At 43.7% G+C, this 22,038-nt stretch overlaps 1 protein-coding gene across 2 annotated transcripts in view; it reads right to left on the bottom strand.

Moving 5' to 3' along the window:
• The window catches only part of Pfkp (phosphofructokinase, platelet), a 63,618-nt gene that overhangs the window by 27,202 nt on the left and 14,378 nt on the right, over positions 1 to 22,038 (bottom strand). For both annotated transcript variants that reach the window (XM_075970272.1, XM_075970271.1), the window contains exons 3-7: positions 10,661 to 10,738; positions 7,475 to 7,664; positions 5,148 to 5,313; positions 3,757 to 3,801; positions 3,418 to 3,526 (exon numbers count right to left, since the gene is read on the bottom strand). In XM_075970272.1, coding sequence (XP_075826387.1) covers positions 3,418 to 3,526; positions 3,757 to 3,801; positions 5,148 to 5,313; positions 7,475 to 7,664; positions 10,661 to 10,738 — 588 coding nt within the window. The remainder of the gene's footprint in view (positions 1 to 3,417; positions 3,527 to 3,756; positions 3,802 to 5,147; positions 5,314 to 7,474; positions 7,665 to 10,660; positions 10,739 to 22,038) is intronic.

Raw genomic sequence — 22,038 nt, 5'->3', positions numbered from 1 at the left:
GTGGGGGACAGGCTTTGAGGTCCCATATGCTCAAGCTGCATCTAGTTCACTTCCTGTTGCCAACAGATCAAGATGAAGAACTCTCAGCTCCTTTTCCAGCACCATACCTGCCTCCACACAGCCATATCATGTCATGATAAAGGACTAAACCTCTGAAAAGAAAGTCACTCCAGTTAAGTATTTTCCTTTTCTACGACTTGCCATAGTAATAGTGTCTTTTCACAGCAATAAAAAACCCTAACAAAGACACTTTCCTTTTCCTTTCTTTGCTTTCTGATCACCGTGAGGTAAACAGACCTCTTCTGTCCCGTAACTCTGTCATGATTCATGATACCATCACAGCCTCAACCAACCATGGGCCAATACTTTCACGATCATGAGACAAAATAAATGTTTTCCTTTCCAGTTGATTTAGCTCAGATGTTTGCCACAGGGACAGAAATCTAACAGACACAGAGTCCACATAAAGGGTCTGACACATGCAGTTACACTTATTTCATGCTCTGGGACCCTGACTTATGAACACTCTGAGACCCTGTCATGTGTACTCACATTCTAGTGCCCTGTTTTATATAAACTCACAAGGTCACTTGAGGCTAAAATATACCCAAGAGCACAGGGCAACTAAATCATGGTATGGGTTTGCTCATTGTCAATGGATTTGCTTTCTATAAAATCCAAACAAAATATGGTCCCTTAGAAAAGTAGGGCAGGAAGGAATATACTGATAGGGATCAGAAGTATATAGTAGCATCAAAGCCACAAATATTTTTTTCTTGTTTATGGCTGCTATAAAATGTGGCATGCTTTGAACAATGTGCTGACAAGAAATACCTTCTTTACAATATATAGGCATGAATACAGAGTAATTACCTTAGCATTGCTTCAAAGAGGACAGGAAGAACAATTTCTATAAATATGGAGTGGCTAAATAGGTGTACTTAGTCACAAAACAATATTCTACAGTGGTTAAAAAACAATGGAACCTGTGGCCTACAGAAACAGCTCTTTTGGTAAAATACTTGCCTTTACAAGCATAATGACCAGAGCCTGTTTGGGAGAAAAAGGATGGAGAGAAATAATGGGGCAAGCTGGTAATTCCAGAGCTGGGGAAGGAGACAGAAGGAAGATCCATGGGATTCACCAATTTGAGATCATCCCCCAAGGAGAACAAGACCCAAAGGCATTTTCTTGATTGCTAATTGAGGTCGCAGGGCTATGACCACTGTGGGGAGTGACATCGCTTACAGCCCTGAGCAGGTGGGTCTGGCCTGCATAGATGTAGCTGAATATGATCCAGTGAGCAGCCTTTCTCTGTGCTCTTTGCTTCAGTTCTTGCCTCCAGGTTCCTGCCTTGAGTTCCGATCTAGACAAGGGATTGTAAGCTAAATCTAACCCTTCTCTCGCCGAGTTCATTTTGGTCCAGGGTTTTATCACAGCAACAGAGAAAACAAACTACAATATTGTCATACATGTGTGTAGCTGTACACACATGAACATACATGCATGGGGAATGCACACACAAACAGTGGGATCCTCAGCGTATTTAAATAGGAAGAAAGGCGCCACACCACTTCAACTTAATGAGTGCCTCCATGTTTGGTATCTGATTAACTGATCCACTGACTTTTACAAAGTCACTAAGGAATATACTTTTCCCATGTAAGAGAGGAGCACCTTCGGACACGGAAAGGTGAGGTTATTTGATCAAAGTCATCCTATTTGTAGTACAGTCTTTATCTAGATCAAGGAATTCTATAGTCTTGCAAAGCCCTTTACACATTTTACACTCAAGTGCATATTGTGGAGACTGTTTCTTAGACTAGGAAATCTTCTAGAATATCAGGTAACTTCTTGCAGTATCATACTGGTGACCCATAAAAACAAATAAGAGGTACACAGATAGCAAATGTCTGCCCTAACTCAGTCAAAACTTGGGAGATGGGAAAGCTATGCATCCTGGTCTTGTCCTACTTGAGAGCACACTGTAGGAAGTCTAGAATAGGAGGTTTTTTAATGGGATTACATGAAGAAACAGTCTTTAAATCTAAGAGTATCTAGAAACTAAATGACCATTCCAATCACATAGACTGACTACGTACTTCCTGTCAGCCAAGCCCCAACAGTCTTCCACATCTCTGAATCACTGCCCATAGATCTGTGGCCTGTGACAATTTACTGCACATCAGGCTTCAGGTAAGTCAGGAAGAAGACATAAGGGGATCAGATATGACTTCTAAGGAGGTAGAGACCACTGAGGTGATATCCTAGGTGATGGCAATCCTCAGTCTTTGGGTCATACAACAGTGGCAGTAAATGGGATAACCTGTCTTAATTAGGCATCTAAGTAATGCCCCTGGATGAGGCAGGACCAAAGCAGAGGCAACTCCCTCTCCATGGCAACAGCTGCACTCTGGCCATCCACTGTAGCTGGCTTATTTCATGTTAAGGATGCTGAACCTCATTTTTCTCACTTTGATGTAACTTTAATCAATAGCTTGCCACATAAGTGTTTATTTCAGCAAAACCTATTTGGTTCATGACTTGAATTATTGTCCTCCTTTGAGACTGTTATTCAAAAGCAATGTTTTATTGTCCACACACACACAGCCTTTCCCAGACAGTGCTTCTGTGCTTGCTGGCTATAAATAAAATTGGTCTGTGATATAATGCTTACATAATTTTCTTGTAGAGCAGTGATAAGATTGTTTCAAAAATAAGGGAGAGAAAAGTAGCATCCTTATTGATATCTCTGCCCTGAAAGCTGCGCATGCTCTTAAAGGGGCCCTCCCATGCTGTATTAGGCCTTCATGGCGGATATCCGCCCTACCCTAATACTTCGAAGAACAACGTACAACAAAATCCTGACAGGGGAAGAGAGGAACATGGTTCAAAATAGTTAGGAAACAGAAGAGCCGAAAAGTCCCCATACACCGTGGAAAGAAATGTCCCAACACCTCAAGAGCCGAAAAGTCCCCATACACCGTGGAAAGAAATGTCCGAACACCTCACCCCACCTGGAGATGGGCGGGGAGAGGAGCAGGATTTAAAACTAGCTAGTCCAATATAAGTCTGAGTTCAGTGATGAGGAAGTCTTGAACGGCAAACAAGCGTTGTCTCTGTAATCCTGACTTTGTTTAATCACCACAATGGCATCTCATGGTGCGAGAGCCACCTAGACACAGAACTACTGCTTTGGATGAAAGAGAATCAACAGTTCCAGCTGTTTCTCCATGGCAACATCGGAAAGAGAACCATATAGTCACAGGCTGGGTAGGCAGATCCTTAGCAGCAGGCTTGACCTTGTTTTATGGGCAGCAAGCAAGTTTTCAAGTGTTCAAAAAAGCCATCCAAATAGGCCACCCCAGAAGGCCTTGTGGATTCTTACCCAAGCAACATATCCAGACTCCCAATTACCTCTGAGAGTTTCAGGCACATGTTTTCCTCCCAGCCGTCCTCGGGTGGAGACTCCGGAAGGAACACCCAGTCAGCACCGCAAGCCAAGGCGCTCACCAAGGCCAAGTAACTGCGTGGGAAGAGAGTGATTAATACCCAGGGAGGAAAGAGCAGCCTGCTGGTAAGGCTCATGGGCCACGGCCACCCATGCTCAAAGACAACCTTGGGCAGCTCTGGCCCTTGAGACCCTGCAGGAGCGTTACGGCACCTGTAGCCATGCAAGGTGCAGAGCACATGTGGAGCCCTCACACAGATGCCACGAAGGCTGTACCCACCAGGATGGTGTCTGCAGATACCTACCCACAGTGTCTCCCCATCACCTCCAGGACGAAGGTCCTCTGGTGGCTGGAAAAGCAGTACAGGGCACACATTACCATTCACAGCAAGCAAGTGTACTTACAGCCATGGCTGACAGACAACCTGCTTTTCAACTACGGCTGGTACCTTGCTCCCAAAAGCTGACTCATTTTCTACAAAAAGCAAGCTCTAATGCAAGTGTTTCAGACCTAAGGAGTAACAAGGCTTCAATAATAACTGCATTTGGAGGGGGAGGTTTTTGTTTTCTGAAACATGCTTTCATATACCCCACTCTGACACTGAATTCTCTGAGTAGCCAAGGGTGGGTGACCTTGAGCTTCTGATCCTTCTGTCTCCACGTCTAAGATGCTAGGCCTACGGGCAGGCACTACCACCTCCAGCTTACGTTGTACAGAAAATCAAACCTAGAGCTTCCTGCATGCAAGGCAAGCACCATAAGAACTAAACTATATCCTCAGTACCTGCTTCTAGTCACATATTTCCACCCATTATTTGTTCTCTAAGACTTTTTCATTCTTTTAAGGTGATTTCCTATGGCCTTTTCTAAAAAGCATCACCATGAACTATGTTGGATACTTCTTCTTAAAGTCATGGGTCAGCCAGGCTCTTATCTGCCATCTCAGAACTGGAGAGGCAACAAAGTTGGGGTTTTAAGTCCATTCTGGTCTACAATGGGAATCATAAAGCCATAGGCTGGCTATATCCACGTAAGCACATGAGCATGGATGCTACTACAAACCAACTCCATCAACACATAGTGACCGTCTTTCCTGGCAGTGGAAAAATCCAACTGTTCTGAGCCATTCTTCCAGTCCTAAGGAGGTGATGTGTTTTCCCAGTGCCACAGAGTTCAGTGGACAGAGGGCAGCTAAGAACCAGACGTATATACAAAGGACCCCACGAAGCCCTAGCCTCCTTCAGTAATGCTTGCTCCAATGTTCCAAGCTTCACGCTACCTACTCAAAATAAAAGGCCTATCTGACTTAGTATTTCCCAGGATTGTCACGAAAAGGCTCCCAAGACCTCCATGATGCTCTAGGGAGATGTTACTGATGCCTCGTGGGTCTACAGCACTGCAGATTAGTGTGAGTGTTCTACTCAAACTCCAGTTTATCTCATCTGTAGCTTAGAACCCTAAAAGTGACACTATAGTGTCTCACTCCACTAACGAGTGTGCCAACCTCGCTGAATGACTTTCTTTTTGTGTTAGTCCATGAGAAGAGCCTGGGGGAGGGGGGCTTTAGATCATTTTCATTTCCTTCTGTTTTCCAGCTTCTTGCTCATAAGCACACTTAGAAAAATACGAATATGCTATCTGCAGGATGTGCAGGCGCCAGCAGTAATAACCTATTAGTTTCTCTAAGTCCTTTTACCTCTGGGCAGTGGTCATGATGGCATCAACAACTTCAATAATTCGGTGCAGAGCCGAATCTGTGCCAATGGTCATGTCTGTGCCGCAGAAGTCATTGTCGATGGAGCCCACCATGCCCACCACATTGAGGTAGGAGTGCTTCTCCACTGCATCCTTTTCGATCTCACCTGCATTGGGGACAAGAAACACACTTCACATTCGGGAAGAGCTGCCATGGCTCCTTGTGCTCCGCCAGATGTGAAAGACAATGGCCATGGGATAAAAATCAAGTACTCTAAGCTCTGCTTTTTTTATAAATTTCCCCCCTGAATCAGTACACTGAAGGAAAGAGAAGCCAGGGGAAGCCAGAGGGGATTACACAAAATGTAAATTGGCACTGGGCATGAAGCAAGAACACCGAATTATTAAAGTAAATAAATAAATAAAAATCCAAAGCTTTCAATTTAAGATAAAAACTTAAATTTTTATTAGCAATGGCTTTGGACAGTAATGACTTTCAATAAGGATGCTGTGGGACAATGGTTTTATCCTATAAAGATTTGTTTCTTGAACTTGTTTAATAAAATGCTGATTGGCCAATAGCCAGGCAGGAAGAATAGGCCTGGTGACCAGGTAGGAAGTAGAGGTGGGGCAATGAGAACAGGAGAATTCTGGGAAGAGGAAAGAGTCAATCTGGAGATGTCACCCAGACACAGAGGAAGCCAGACACAGAGCAAGCAAGATGTGACTGCCTCGCCAAAAAAGGTACCAAGCCACATGGCTAACACAGACAAGAATTGTGGGCTAATTTAAGTTATAAGAGTAAATAAGAAGCCTGAGCTGATAGAGCAATCAGTTTATAATTAATGTAGACCTCTGTGTAGTTTATTTGGAACTAAACGGCTATGGGACCTGGTGGGACAGAAACCTCGGTCAACATAAGGGCACATCATAATTTCATAATTAAGTACTTTAGAAACTTATGGTCACTTTCATATCAATTTCTTAAAGATGCCCATAGAACTAGTTGGTACATGTACAGCTAGAACACCTCTCAGATAAACACATCTGGTCAGGTAGCTCTGCACAGATGAAATTAGAATAGTGTATATATGTATGTATAAGGGGTGCCTAGGCCTTTACCAATAGTCACCAATGGGTTGGTGAATGAAAAGATGGGTAAGGACTCTCTGCTCTACTTCCTAAGTAGATTTGTCTGTCTGTTTTTCAAGACAGGATTTCTCTGTATAGTTTTGTCTGTCCTAGAACTTGCTCTGTAGACCAAGATGGCTTCTAACTCACAGAAATAGATTTTTTAAGGTTTTTCTGTTTTTTGATTTTTTTTTTTTTTTTTTTTTTTTTTTAGTTTTTTTGAGACAGGTTTTCTCTGTAGCTTTGGAGCCTGTCCTGGCACTAGCTCTAGTAGACCAGGCTGGCCTCAAACTCACAGAGATCCGCCTGCCTCTGCCTCCCGTTTTGATTTTTTTTTATGAAATTTGAGGACATGTTTTATCTAAAGCTTTCAATTTTCATGACGTTATTATTTGAGCAACACACCCTTGCAGGTTATACTTCATAGAGAATTGGAACTATATAATAACAGCTTTAAAGAGACAGAGACAACATTGCATACAGAGTTCTCAGACATCCTTTCTTAAGTAACAGCAAAACTGATTTAAAATAAAAATAAAAAATGAGCAAAAGCAGATCAGCATCTTCTAATTAAACTCTTGCAACAACGTAAGTTTGGCAACATCCCAGCATAGCAGAAGGAGTGCAGTGTGAAGGCTTGGAAGTGTGGACGTTGACATACAAGGGCTGGTATGCACCCGGACCACGGTCACAGTTGCTTGGCTTCCCCTGAGACAGGTCAACTGGAAAATGGGGGTGTATATGACTGCTGTCATGAGGGATTCCATAGGCCTAGCACACAGTGGGGCTTATTGTCAGTACTGCTTTTATCCTGTGGTGCCAAATCCTGAAATAAGGCCACAGCCACACTTCAACTACAAGAGAAAAAAGCAAAACAAACAAACAAACAAAAAAACGGGACCATGTGATGCACACCTTTAACCCCCAGCTCTTAGGAGGCTGATATTGTGCATCTGTCTCTATGAGTTCAAGGCAAGTCTGGTCTATATAGTGAGACCATATCTCAAAAACTAAAATGAAATAAAAATTAAAAAGTTAGCTCAAAAGTATGTATGCTCATGCCAATTATCAATAAAATTACTCCTATTTTTGCTCCCTTAAAGAATGTCCGACTTTGCAAGCTCCTGAAACGCCAACGGCAGGGAAAACGTGAAGCAGGTAACTCCGTGAAAGGCGGAAGCAGAAACGGGAACATACCATTCTTAGCCAGCTCTTCCAGCAGTCCATTCCACTCCTTCCGAAAGAGGTTGGCTCCTGTGAGACTTCCGTCCCCGCCGATCACACATAGGTTGGTGATGCCCAAACGCACCAAGTTACAGGCAGCTTTCAGGCGCCCTTCCCGGCTGCGAAAGGCCTGGCAACGGGCACTGCCGATGATCGTCCCACCCTGGAGAGGACATAAATCACGCTCACTGACAGGAAGCCCGAGGGATCGGCACAGGAATGGATCGACTATATACGTAGAATGTTCCACATGTTTTCCTCATTTTCATCTCTGCAATCAGTCTACTGTCAAAGTCCGAGTGCCCCACTGGGAATCCATGAAGAAATGCGCTAGCCTGGTGCCCATGAAAGAGAAATGGGGGGACAGAGCAAATGTCTACAGGGTCACCACAGTCTCCTACCTTGTTAGAGTCAAAGCAGTCCCAACAGGAGATGACCAGGTACACACACAGTGGGAAAGATATGTCAGCACTTCACCTGTCCTGCCTCAGTGACCTGGCTCTCCTGTGTGTCTGATCAGTGAACCAAAGGATTATGAAAGGTGTGCAGCTTCCATAATTGCACCTAAAGCTTTAGTCCTGGAGTGGCTGCCCCCACGAGAGTCAGGATTACATCCTAGGCTGAGAATGGACCTGTGCCTCTCAGCAAACCTGCCATTCACAACCACAAGCACATTTCCTTGTTTGCTATCTCTATCGCAACAGCAAAGTGAGACTGTTCTGTGTTGGTAACGAGCTAATGTCTGTGAAGTATGACTCGCCTAATTATGAATGGGTCAAACGTCCTTCCCTCTCTTTCCAGGTACGCAGCAAAGCTAAGAACTTCCCAAGGGCAATCTCAGTCTTCGACAGTTGTTGAAGTGCACACCCCCTTAGCACCTTCAGTGCCAATTTTACTTATACTAAAAAAAAAAAAAAGTGCTCAAGCCGGGCATCGTGGCTCTCACCTTTAGTCCTAGCACTCAGGAGAGAGAGGCAGGTGGAACTCTGGGAGTTCCAAGGCAGCCTAGTCTACAGAGCGAGTTCTTGGACAGCCAGGGCTACACAGAGAAACCCTGTCATGAGAAATAAAAAAAGACTCAAGATGAGTCAGAGATTAATCCTTAGGTGTGAGAAGCTCAAGTCACAAATAAAAAGCTTTTTATAGTCTTTTCTTTCTACAGCATCTCTTCTTCTCAACTAATTTGAACCCTTTCTTAAGTCAAAATGTTCCAGGAGTTTATGAAACATCCTGGACAGATTTCTTTTAAATTCAAAACAAGCAACTGTTTTGCCTGGAGCAGCAATTACTTCTTCCTTGTATTAGCTGTGTCTGCTTCAAGCTAGAGCAGGGACGAAGTGTCCTTGTTAAATCCACAACTCTAGAGGCGGCCAGGCAGAATCGTTCCCCAGCTTTGTTTCACTTGGTGCAAAGAGATATGTAAAAACCCACTGGGCATAGAGATTTGCCAAAAGCACATAGCACCAGCAAACCAAAGTAACCTCTACATTCCTCTGCTCAAAAAAAAAAAAAAAAAAAAGAAAGAAAGAAAGAGAAAATTCCAGAAGTAACACAATGAACAGTAAGTAGCTGAGGCTGAGACATACAAGTTTGTATATTACAAGGATACTTCCTGAGTTAAGGTCATGCTGATGTTTTTAAGACTTAATAAAAGGGCCTGGAAGATGACTCAGTGGTTAAGACTACTTGCTGTATAATTATGAGGACCAGAGTTCAGATTCCAGCTCCCATGTAACAAGTCAGGTATTCTGCAAACGGGTGTGATTCCAGCTCCAAGAGATCCAATATCTTTTTCTGGCATTCCTGTGCACAAGTGCACAGACAAGCGCGCGCACACACACACACACACACACACACACACACACAGATATACTCACATGAAATAAATAATAATGAAATGACCCATATTGTAGATTGAATGTGAAATAGATCCCACGGGCAGCTGTGTTTGAACCCTTGGTCCTCAAGTAGTGATGCTACTATTTGGGAAGAATTGTGGCTGCTTTGACAAGGACTGAAGTTCAAGTGGGTTGCTGGGGTGATCTTCGAAAATGATAACTACCTCAGCTTCTGGCCCCAGCTCTCTGCTTCTTATATGCCAAGGTGTGAGAAGCCGTGCAAGAATCTGCCTCTGGCTTGGCTCTGGAGGGGTTCCCAGGAGTCCACGGGTATGTCTGGACCCTGGGCAGTGGAGAAGAGGGCACCTGAACTGGCCTTTTCCCATAGTCAGACTGATGACTATCTTGCATATCACCATAGAACTTTTGTCCGGCGACGGATGGAGATAGGGATAGAGACCCACATCGGAGCACTGGACTGAGCTCCTAAGGTCCAGTTGAAAAGCGGAAGGAGGGAGAATATGATCAAGGAAGTCAGGACCATGAGGGGTTGGTCCACCCACTCGGTGTGCCTGAGCTAATGGCAGTTCACCAACTCCAGCTGGACTGGGAACGAACAAGCATGGGATCAAACTGGACCCTCTGACAATTGGGGCAGACTGAGGGGCCAATGATAATGGCACTGGGATTTGTCTCTTCTGCATGTACTGGCTTTTGGGGATCCTATTCTCTTTAGATGCATATCTTCCTAAGCCTGGATGTAGTGGGGAGGGCCTTGGACTTCCCACAGGGCAGGGTGCCTTGCCCTCTCTTAGGACTGGAGGGGGTGGGGGGAAGGTTGTGAGGGAGCGGGAGGGAAGTGGGAAGAGGGGAGGAAGTGGGCATTTTGATTGCTATTATTTATAAAGAAATAAAAAGAGAATCTGCCTCTATTACAAGCTCAGCCATGAGCCACCACCTGCCACCATGGGCTGCACTGCATAGCCCCTCAACCACCTTGCTCTCCTGGTGTGAAGGACTATGTCCTCTGAATCATGAACCAATTAAGTCCTCCCTTGGGTCGCTTCAGTCAGATATTTGTCACAGAGACAAGAAAAAGAAAGAACACAGTAAGCAATGGGTGTTTTCTGTCCTTATAATTACTTTATTGCTTATAATTGGCTAGCTAATAATAATTACATACCAATAATAGTTTATTAGTTTATAATTAGCTAGCTGGAATGGGAACTCATTTTAGAACTTACTGAAGCTCAATCAGAAAATGTTTCAAACTAAAATGGTGACATTAATACAGAGAAATAAAGAGCAACATGGTACCTACCACTTGTAGGATGCTGGAGACACTCTCCCAGTTGGCTTCCACAATATTGGAGCCTCCATCCACCATGCCTTGGTAACCCTGGATATGAAAAGATAAACATCTACTTAAAAAGATGCTGGACTTCACATTAATTTACATAGACCCACAACTTATACAAAACAGAAAGACAAGTGGCAATGAGCCTAGCTTTCCAGGTGACTGCTAGGAGAACAATGCAATGCAAGTGTTGCCTAAAAGTAGTTAACCACGGTTAAAAAAACATATAAAGAAACAAAGAAAACTCTCCCTAGAAAATTCGCTTCTACGAAGCCTGGAAGCAGTGCATGATGGGTCCATGTGTTAGATCCTAGTCTGCATTGTGAAGAAATGGAGTCTACCTAGCCAAGGTCTTCATCCAAATTCACATGCTTCTGAGTCAGAAAGAAAACAGTGAAAGGTGTGGCCAGAATGGCAGCCATAACTCAGGAGCAGTCTCAAAAGGCCAGGACACAGCATTGTCCCCACTGAAGGACTTTGACAATAGTACATGAGGACCCACCAAGTTCCCACGCAAAGGGTCCTTGCAGCAAGGTCTGGTATTCAATGGTAGGGTAAAATAAGAGACCCATGGAGAGAAGCTGGCCACAGCTTGCACACCAAAGAGGACCAGCTGGAGGTCAAAAAAAAAAAAATTCCTTAGTGGACAGCCTTGTCTTGTTCCTGATTTTAGTGAGATTGCTTTCAGTTTCTTCATTTACTTTGATGTTGGCTGTAGGCTTGCTGTACATTGCCTTTATTGTGTTTAGGTATGTCCCCGGTATCCCTGATCTCTCCAAGAGTTTTAACACTAAGGGACGTTGGATTTTGTCAAAAGCTTTTTCCAGCATCTAATGAGATGATCGTGTATTTGTGGTGTGGTGGTGGTGTGCATGTGTGTGTGTTTCAGTTTACTTATGTGGTGGGTTACATTGGTTGAATCTCATATACTGGACCATCTCTGCATCTATGGGATGAAGTCTACTTGATCGAGGGGGGTGATCTTTTTAATGTACTCTTGGTTTTGGTTTGCAAGAGTTTTTGTGTCTATGTTCATAGGGAAATGGGTCTGTGATTCTCTCTGTTAAATCTTTGTGTGGTTTGAGTATCAGGGTAACCGCAGCCCCATAAAATCATTGAATTTGGTGATTTTCTTCTGGAACAACTGGAGGTCGAAAAGCATCCTGAGATTGTCTCAGAGCTGGATTCAGGTAAACCTTTTGTAGCATCACTATCTACAGTATTTCTGCAGCATCCACACTGTTCCTCACTCAGTCACTACAGGCCATCTCACTATTTAATCATGCCACACAGAGAACAGAAATGTTCCCTTTCCTAGTTATTTTTTCATCTAAACGGTGGGTTTTGTTTGTTTGTTATTTGTTTGTTGACACAAAGTCTCACACAGCCCAGACTGGCCTTGAATTTACAGAGCAGCTGAGGAAGGTCTTGAACTTCTGATGCTTCTGCCTCCAGCTCCCAAGTACTGGGGTTACAGGTATGCACTGCACTGGCACACTCAGTCTTATTTGGTGCTGCAAATTGAATTCAGGGCTTCTCACGTGCTAGGCAAGCATTCTACCAACTGTTCTACATACAAGTCCTAAATACTGATTTGATACTTTAAAATGTGTTGGTTGTTTCATTCTTTTTTTAAAAAAAGAATTTTGCTAATTAGAAAACAAGGGGAAATGCTCTACAAGCCTCAACACATTTAAAGGTGCTTGCAATAATAACTTAAATATTTTGCATAGTCTAGATATCTATGGTGAAGGAAGCAATCAGAAACCCCAGAGGAGAATGATTCAACTACTCTTGCATTTAAAGCTTCACTCCACTGTACACGTGGTAACTTACTGAGAAATGACTCATCCTTTAGTTTGCAAAGTCATTGTGCTCACATCACATCAGAAAAATCACCGCCACCTGCAGCTCTGAGCTGCTTTTACTCAAAAGAAGCGATTGCCAATTAGGAGGACTGATTTTACCCTAATTTGTTATCGTGTAGAAAGTGAGATTGTTTTTTTTTTCCCTATTGGGAAAAACACTTATTCTAATGTCGCCAAATCACATCCTAAAATTCCATTTTGTACTCTGCCTTCAAAGCCAGTTTCATGACTCACCTAAGGAAAGCAAACCATGGAGCCTTTTAAAATCATTCGAAGTTCTTGCCGGGCGGTGGTGGCGCATGCCTTTAATCCCAGCACTTGGGAGGCAGAGGCAGGCGGATCTCTGTGAGTTTGAGACCAGCTTGGTCTACAAGAGTTAGTTCCAGGACAGGCTCCAACACCACAGAGAAACCCTGTCTCGAAAAAGAAAAAAAAAAAATCATACTAAGTTCTTAACCAAAGAGGCCACCCTACCAGCTTTGTCTACTCTACTTCAGAGGATGATTCTAAGGAGACCTATCATCCACCAGAATTTCTTATCACATCATTCACTGCCATGACAACTCGGGTCACGCACAGGCTCTGATTTATACTGAACAGCACTTGTCTGGGCATCAGTGGCCCCCAACTGATTCTGAAGAAATGAGCTGCTTTATTTAGGAGACCGTGTGGCCACTATGTTTAGCCACGTGTTGACTCCACCATAAACAAAGTAAAACCCAGCCCACTCACTCCAAGTAATCAAATTATTTTTTCAAAATTAAAGGGCCATACGGAAAATTATCATCTAATATTAAATCATGCCTTTTCCTTTCTTAGTCTTGTTGGATGGATCTATGGTCAGTTAAAGTGGTATATTATTTGTGTTTTAATAAATAAAGCTTGCCTGAAGATCAGAGGGCAAAGCAGCCATACTAGTCAGCCATACAGGCCAGGGAGTGGTGGTATACACCTTTAATCCCAGGACTCAGCAGACAGGGGTCCAGGGATCTCTGTAAATTCAAAGCTACCCTGAGCTACACAAGATCAATCCAGAAACAGATCCAGGTGGTGGTGGTTCACACCTTTAACCCCAGCACTAGGGAGGTGGAGACAGGAGCAATATGGCTGGGCAGAGAGAGGAATATAAAGGAGAACAGACAGGAATTCACTGGATTGTGAACTCTGAGGAGTTGTGAAGACAGAATCTTGTCCCTTCAGTATAAAGATTTGGTAGAAGCAAAAGTCTCTCTAGTGGTTGGCTGCTTTGCTTTCCTGATCTTCAACTTGAACCCCAATATCTCGTCTCTGGGTTTTGATTATTCATGCGACAGTAGGTTTCTTGTTACCTCACAGATTCATGTGTCTCAATGTGAATTTCTGAAGTTTTCTGCTACAAAAAAATGCTTGAGGGCAGGAATGTTGAGAATCTCTGAATAGCTATCTGATTTTTATATTCATATTTATATTAGTAAAAACCATTGGTCAAAACTAGCTGCTCAAAAAGGGGGGGGGGGGCACAAAAGTTCCGTATGTCCATGGTTTTCTTTTTTCTTTTTATGGTTTGAGACAGGCTTTCCTTGTTGTAGCTTTGGTTGTCCTGAAACTCTGTAAATTAGGCTGGCCTCAAACTCAGAGATCCACCTGCCTCTGCCTACCGAGTGCTGGAATTAAAGCCCAGCATTTTTCTTTATTTTTAAGATTTTGTTCCATTTGTGTGTGTAGGTACTCTTAGAAGCCAGAAGAGGGCAGCAGATACCCTGAAGCTAATGTTAAATACAGTTGTGAACCTACTGAAGCAGGTGCTAGGAACCGAACTGCAGGCCTCTGTAAGAATAGTAAGCACTGTCTGGGATTTTTAATTTAAATATATATTAAATTGTAATTTCTTTATTTTCCTCCTTCCACTTCCTCCCTCCAATCCACCCCTCCTATTGTTCTCTCTATATATTTGTATTTGTGCATGTGTGTGTATGTCTATGAATATAAATATATATATATATATATATATATATATATATATTCCTAAATACATAAATATAACCTGCTCAGCCTCTACATTACTAGTGTGTATATGATTTCAGTAGACATGCTAACACAAAAATTAGAAATCTAATAAGGCCCCAACCTTACACAAAGAACTACAGGCAACTAAGGAATTCTGAGAGTACTAGTCTTCCCCAGGGAATAGCCCCCAAAGTGGTTATCCAATACCATGTGCTCAGTCCTGAAATCACGCACTTACAAGCAAGTGATGGGTCATTTCTCTAGTCTCACTCGGGAGCCCAGACATCGGGATCATCCTACTTTAGCTTCCTGACTTCAGATTCATGGGAATCCTCCTGTTTCAGATTCTGATTTGATGGAATTACAGGCATGAGTCACCATGCCAGGGTTACCAATGATTTTTGAAATTCAGGACCTTGGCTTAATTTTGCACACAGGAAAGGTCCACACAGAATCTGAGACTGTAGAGTCTTTCGTTCCTGGCCGAGAGGGCTATGATCATCTCTCTGCCAAGGCTCTGAACTAAAGTAAAGAACTTGACAGTCAGCCCATTAAAAAATGTTCTCAGTGGCTTAATTACTTCACGGAAAATTCCTACAGAGAAAGAAGCCATAGAACTTGTCCTTGGTAAGGCTGGGTCAGCTCTAAAATAGGTTAGATCATGGCAAGCCATTATGTAGTCCTGTACTTGGAGCATGAGCAAACAAGCCGCTAATACACTGACTTGATTTATTTGGTCCTCTGGCATCATTGGATTTCCTTAAGCCAAAGCTAACAGTGCTCAATTTCGGGAATGTTATCAACCTAACAGCCACAGCAGGAAGGAGGCAGGTCATCCTTCCTCCAGGATAACAGTCATATTTACATGGGGTGATTATGACGTCCTCAGTGGGCACTCACTCAGCCTCACTGTGACTACCACTGGGCAGAGAAAGTCCATCCTCTTTGCAATTTGACAATGCTGTGTGTTTGGACTGTCTGAAACTGTCACGACAATGAGACGGCTGTAGGGATTATCAGGTCAGAAGTGACATATAAATTTAGTGTAAGACCTAGCATAGTTTTAGCACTTACTAAAAAACGGTACTCATACCTGCAGCTATTATCACTACTAAAACATATCCTGGTCCGTGTTCCAGGGAAAAGGGCAGGAACTCATCATATGGATTGGTCTTTTATTAAGTCAGTGTAAGTCAACCAGCACTCTTAAGGCTTTGGGGGAGCCTAGGCAGTTTGGATGCTCACCTTACGAGACCTGGATGGAGGTGGGTGGTCCTTGGACTTCCCACACATCAGGGAACCCTGATTGCTCTTCGAGCTGATGAGGGAGGGGGACTTGATCGGGGGAGGGGGAGGGAAATGGGAGGCGGGGAGGAGGCAGAAATCTTTAATAAATAAATAAATTAATTAAAAAAAAAGAGTCATGCATGTAGGTACAAAGGCTGGGCCTGGCAGAGTGCACTGGTGAACGGCCTACAGGGGACAGCGTGTGCTGATGCAATCCAGTTCCACCTTCAAATGCCACTGCTAGTAGTTTTAGGCAGATATAGTGTTAACTAGTTTGGGTATTAAGGAAGTTCGAATGCACACAAATGATTATCTTAGAAATCCTTGTGAGATGCTTGAATGAGAGATGTCGATAGCATTGCTTGAATGTTGAGACACTGGTGGGGGATGTGGAAGCCAGCATCAGAACAGGAGGAGTAGCATTTGATGACAGCGATGAACAATCAAGAGATGGTCAAAGAAGTCAGCACTGATACTGTGACCTGTTTTCTGATTAAGGAATCTTACCAGCTGGCATTGCCCATGCATTTCAAGAGCATAAACACTGATTACATACCCAGATTACAGCAGGAGACAAGAACCCACCCTTCAGAACAAAAAGAGCAGAGGCTAGACAAAGGTTTCATAGATTGTTCTGTCATAGTTCAGCATCTCTCGCTTTAAACACCAAAAGCTGGGAGTGCATTCTTGTGGGGAACAAGAGGAATTGCTCTTCTAGCCAAGGGGAGAGTGGGGAAGAATGTCTAACAGGAACCCACTAGTTAACACACAACCTTCCTTCCTTTCATTTCTTCAGCTTTTACCTTTTTTTTTTTTTTTATTTTGGGGACAGTCTCCTGCAGCCTAGAATGGCCTGGAACTTCGAGGATGCCCTTAGGCTCCTGTTCTTACTGCCTCTATGTCCTGAGTGCTGGAGTCACAGGGACTCTTGTGAGTTTGCTGGGCTGGGGATCAAAGCTCTGTGCACTCAGCCACCTGTGCCACATTCCAACCCCAAACCGCCTTTATGTGGATATTAAGTCAGGCTATAGTACTCAAGGCCTGAAACAAGAGAGGCCAAAGTGACAGGCTAATCATTCTCGTTCAAGAGGAAAAGCCAGTCTGGTGAAACCAGAAATAGACACGTCAACGGGAAGTGACAAGGACAGCAGAGACCCTGCAGGCTCTGGAGCCGCAGAGAAGGTGACAAAGGAACCATTTGGGTAGATCTGTGAGGACACGGCAGCATCAGCTCTCCTCTTCCTTATTTCTTCACATCTAACACATTTTCAATTGAAACTGAAATTTAGAATAGCAAGAATAGTGTTCGTTCCCATATAGGCTGAGAGGTGAGCTTGGACAGCATGTATAAATAAATGAATGGCTGCCCATGTACAGTACCAAACTGTTAAATCCTTCATTTAAAGGCATAAGACATTTAGGTGACATTTTTGCAAACATCTCTAGGAACAGTTCTTTCAAAATCTGCAGAAAACCTTTGACAATAGGATAGTAAACCTACACAATAAACTAAAAACAATGAAGCACCTGTCTTCTTCAGCCACGATGCTCCCAAATTAATTTCACTTTTTCCTATCCTGGGTTGGATCCGCCTAATCCGGGGCAGCCTGCTCAGGATGTGGTCTTTCCTGTAGACTATTTATTAGTCTTGTCTTATCACTACTGAGGAGCTATGGCTTTCTGTGGGCTCTTAAAGAAAGAACCCAGCTTAAGAGCAATTAAAACAAACAGGAGAGAAAGAAAGTAATGAATGATCAGCTCATTACATAGGAAAAAAACTGGGTTAACCCACCAACCCCTTCCATCTCTCCTGGAATGGAGCCCAAGGGCTCCACATGCATCTCACGTAGGCCTGACCCAGATCTACAGACCCGCAAGTAGCAGCTAGACAAAACAGCTCAGCCCAAGCAGGTGCCAGGCTTTTGCCCGAAACACCAGAGTTTCCAGGTTCATACATTTTCAGAAGAAATGGGGGAAGGAGGAAAGAGGCTCAGGAGGATGAGAGTGAAGATGAAGAGTGGAGTAGGAGAAAGGAGGAGGAACAAAGGAGGAGAGAGGAAAGGAGGGGGAAGGAGAACCCATTTTTTAATGAATACTAATCCGTTTATCTGTTCTAATCTGCTGGTAACATTGAAAGTTCTAGGCAAACTGAGAAACTGGAGTATACATGAACAAACGTGTTGGGATGAATCACTAAATGATGCTTAGAAACACAATACCGGGAACCTTATAAATTCAAATCCAATTGGTTGAGAATAGCAGTCCCTAATAAGAGGGATTGTGCCTCCAGGAAACAGTGCCACCTGGAAACAATCCTGACTGGCATGATTAAGGGGAGGAGGTGCCTCTGGCATCCAGTGGGTAGAAGCAGGATGCTTCTTAAAACTGTAAAGCATGGGATTGCCATTCCCCACCCCTGCTATCCCATCCCAAACAGCACAGGGCTGGTGATAGTGAGGCTAATAAATAAAGAAGCCTAACTATTAGGCAACTCATGATTCCCCAGAAGGTCACAGAGTGCACCAGTTCGGTCACATGCCTCAGTTCTGTGCCTGGCCACAACCAATGGGGTCAAAGGTGAGCATGTTTTCTTGTCCTGCAACTAGCCAGCAAACAGCCCCTTTGGGGTTAGTACTCAAAACTCTTGCACATTTTCTACCAGTGAGGGAGAGACACAGATTTCTGTTTTCTTCCTTCCCTTCCTCTTTTTTCCCCTTGTTCACCCCTATTCTTTTTCTTTTAGGGGTTTTGAGGCAAGATCTTATGTATAGCCTAGGCTGGCCTGGAAGGAACTAGGTAATCAAGGATGACTCTGAACTCCTAAAGCTTTCCTGCCTCCATCATACCCAGCACAAATAATACTCCCTTGGGTCAAATAAGGACACAGGATCAAAGGTTTATTTTTTTCCTTTTCAGGCACTGGACTGCTTGTGAAATTCCAGTCCCTCACCTAACCCCGGAATAGGATTCTAAAGGTTTGCATTTTCAAGGCCGTGTGGCTGTGACGATAAATGTGACCTGAGGCAATCCGGAGCTCAGTGGAGGCCATCCAGTAGTCACTTTCTATACAGGAAGGTACAGCCCCTCACACCAGGTAGGCTGAGCCTCCTTTTAGGCCACCAGGGCTTTGCTGTCAAGCAAGTGATGTCAAGTCAAGCTTACAGATTTTCTAGTCTTTTTGGATTTTAAGATTATAGAAGCAAAAGTTTTACATCTATATAGATGATGACACTCTCAATTGATTTAACTCCAGTAATACTTACTGCTATTGAAGAAGGATTCTTACACATACGCCAAGCCCTACAGCATCATTGACCCCTCTTCTCACACTGAAGTTTCCAGCTCCTTAGACTGAACATCTATTCATTTTCTCCAACTCAACAGAGGAAGGGAGCCTATGAGTGGATGAGCCAATCTAATAAATCCTGTCTTATGATTACATATTGTTGGTTCTGTTTCTCTAGAAACCTCTAAAAACAACAGCGTGGAGAATAAATCTGGTTAACCTCAAAAGAAAGATCAAAAGTCTTTCACTGTAGGCCTATCAGAGGATCTCCCTATCAGTTGTTTGATTTTTAAATGTGCAGATTCTGGTAGACACAGGTCTGGAGCTAGCTAGTATCAGCAGAACTCAGACAGACAATCACAAGACTGGAAGAACGAGGAAGAACAAAGTACAGACACACCAGACATGGCAACTGCATACACAGAGCATCTGAAGAAGCACTAAGGGTTTACCAGTCTCTAGCACAGGTTAAAGCACAGTCAACATGTCTTCCCCAACTAAATTCTAGTCTCTTCCCCAGTGAACAATATCCAAGACAGAGTTGGCTCTTCATGGAACAGTGGGTTTCTCAACATTGTTGGGTCTCACACGTGGGAACAATTGATTCTTCAAGGACTGCCTTGTCTGGTTTAAAAGGTGTTAGGCAGTAGTATTCTACCATCTGGATGACAGGAACAATCCTCCCTCTAACAATGAAATCATCAAAAATGTCATCAAGCAATGGCAAATGTCCTTGGATCTAAGTCACCCCTGACTAGACTTGGGAGTCACCGGGCTGAGCTCTTTCTGGCCCTACAAAGGACGCAGAGAACATCAACCGTTTGGGGAAGAATTCAGTTTGACTGTGAAATAACAGAAATAACTTCCGTCTTAACCTCAAACACCCTCAGAGCTACCAGCCAGATCAAAGAGACTCGTGGGGGAACTTTCTCCTTTCTAAGGTGCTTAGGTGCTTAGCTGCATACAGCAAGAGAGGAAGACATAGCCCTGTGGCCTGTGTGAAAAATCACATAGGCTCCCTGGGGGACCGGTCTGTTGGCTCTAAGTCATTAGCCAATGTGAAACCACTGCTAATTTTAACAGAAAACCTCATCTGGCACTGCTCCAACCCCAAAGAGCTCATGAAAACCACACTTGCTAATGAGGAACTGCTCTCAGGCCAGCAAGGCTCAAGACAGGAGAGGGCAAGAGAGAGAGGTTGGGGGAAAGGGGGAGAGAGTCCACCTCGTGTTCTCATGCAAGCTCTGAAACAGAAGCAGAAGGAACAAACAACACAAAGGCCCAGGTGAAATATGGTCGTGGCACTTGAAGCCCAGTGGCAGAATGGATAAGTCGATGGCCTCCCTTCAGAGACCTTGACACACAAATGCAAACTTTCAGGGGAGGAGGAAGAGGAGCAAGAGGGCTCATGCTCTGCGTGGCACGGATCCTAATCTGTGCTTACACCTCATGGAGCAGAACAAGGGATGGCGGCAGTCAGGACCAGAGACCGGCCGTGAAAATTCACAAGGAGAATTTGACCTTCACATGCTCCAAACAGTAAACGTTAAAACGGGCTGATTGGACGAAGGGTGAGAACCAGTGTTTTCAACCTTCCCAAATGTAACTAACAAATATCACACAGCCACAGACTTTGATAATCAAATTAAAACCCAAGGGATGAGCAAGGGAATACAAGTGCGACAACTTCACAAAAGGGAAGATGTTTTAGTAGACGCCAGAGTGGTAGTTTAAAGTATTGGCCCTCACAATCTCTTAGGGAGTTGCTCTTTGAGAAGGTGTGGCTTTGTTAAAGGAAGTGTGTAACTGTGCGGATAGCTTTGAGTGCTAAAGGTATTGCCCAGTATCACAGTCTACTTCCTGTTGCCTGCATATCAAGATATAGGAAGCACTACGCCTGCCTACATGCTGCTATGCTCCCTGCCGTGATAATGTACTGAACCCCTGAATATGGGACCACCCTAATTAGATGCTTTTCCTTTATAAGAGTTGTCATATTCACGGTTATCTCTTCACAGTAATAGAAACCCTAAGACAACCAATTGTCTGCAGAGATAAGAAGTTACCACCTATGGAGCAGGTGATGCTGAGGGTTAGGATTGGATGATTTTTAGAAACTGTTACATCAGCCAGAGGTATCTATCACAGTGGCCATGGCTTTTTAGCTGACTGATGCCATTATCTACAGACCAAAGGACTAACCCAAAACACAGAATTTTAAATAGCCAATGTAGGCATGGAAGTCGTTTTTAAGGGATGGGGAAAACCCTAAATGGGCCAGTGACATAGGACTCTTACACACCAGTTTGATGTGAAAGTTATCCCTCGACCCCCAGCCTCTAAGGCAAACTCCTCTGTCTCTGTCTCCAACCATGTCATTGGACTAGTGGGATTCTAGGTGCATATGACCACAGTGGCTTCTACAAGGCTTCTGTAGATGACAGCTGGTCTTGATGCTTCTAGGGCAAGCTCTACCTGATGGAGCCATCTCCTCAGTCCTGAACTGATCGTTTAGAAAACCATTCTTTTCCACTTTTAGCTACATTTTGTAAATTTAAAAACAAAATGACTTTCCTTATACTTTTGGAAATTACGCTGGTTCCTTCTTCACATGCTACCTATTTCCTAAGCTGCCAGGACCTCAACACGGGAGACAATAAGCAGTTTCAGTTTAGCTGTTGTTGCTTAGTTTTAGTACAAGTCCATGCAGGAGATGATGGATTTCGTTATGGCATTTTCAAACACCTTTCTCCCCATTCATTCCCCTCCTATCCCCAGACCCTTGCTATCCCTCTCCCAACAGCTCCCCTCTGTCCTCAAGTCACAGGCATTTTATCAACTTTTCTCTCCCTCTTCTACTCCTTTATATAATTTCTTCCCACCATGGTCTCCTTTCTAGTTTCACATCGCAAATG

This window comes from Microtus pennsylvanicus, chromosome 4, assembly GCF_037038515.1.
Source record: "Microtus pennsylvanicus isolate mMicPen1 chromosome 4, mMicPen1.hap1, whole genome shotgun sequence".
Lineage (NCBI taxonomy): Eukaryota > Metazoa > Chordata > Mammalia > Rodentia > Cricetidae > Microtus > Microtus pennsylvanicus.
Note: the sequence above shows the minus strand (reverse complement) of the source record. Positions and strands in the feature narration are given on the sequence as shown.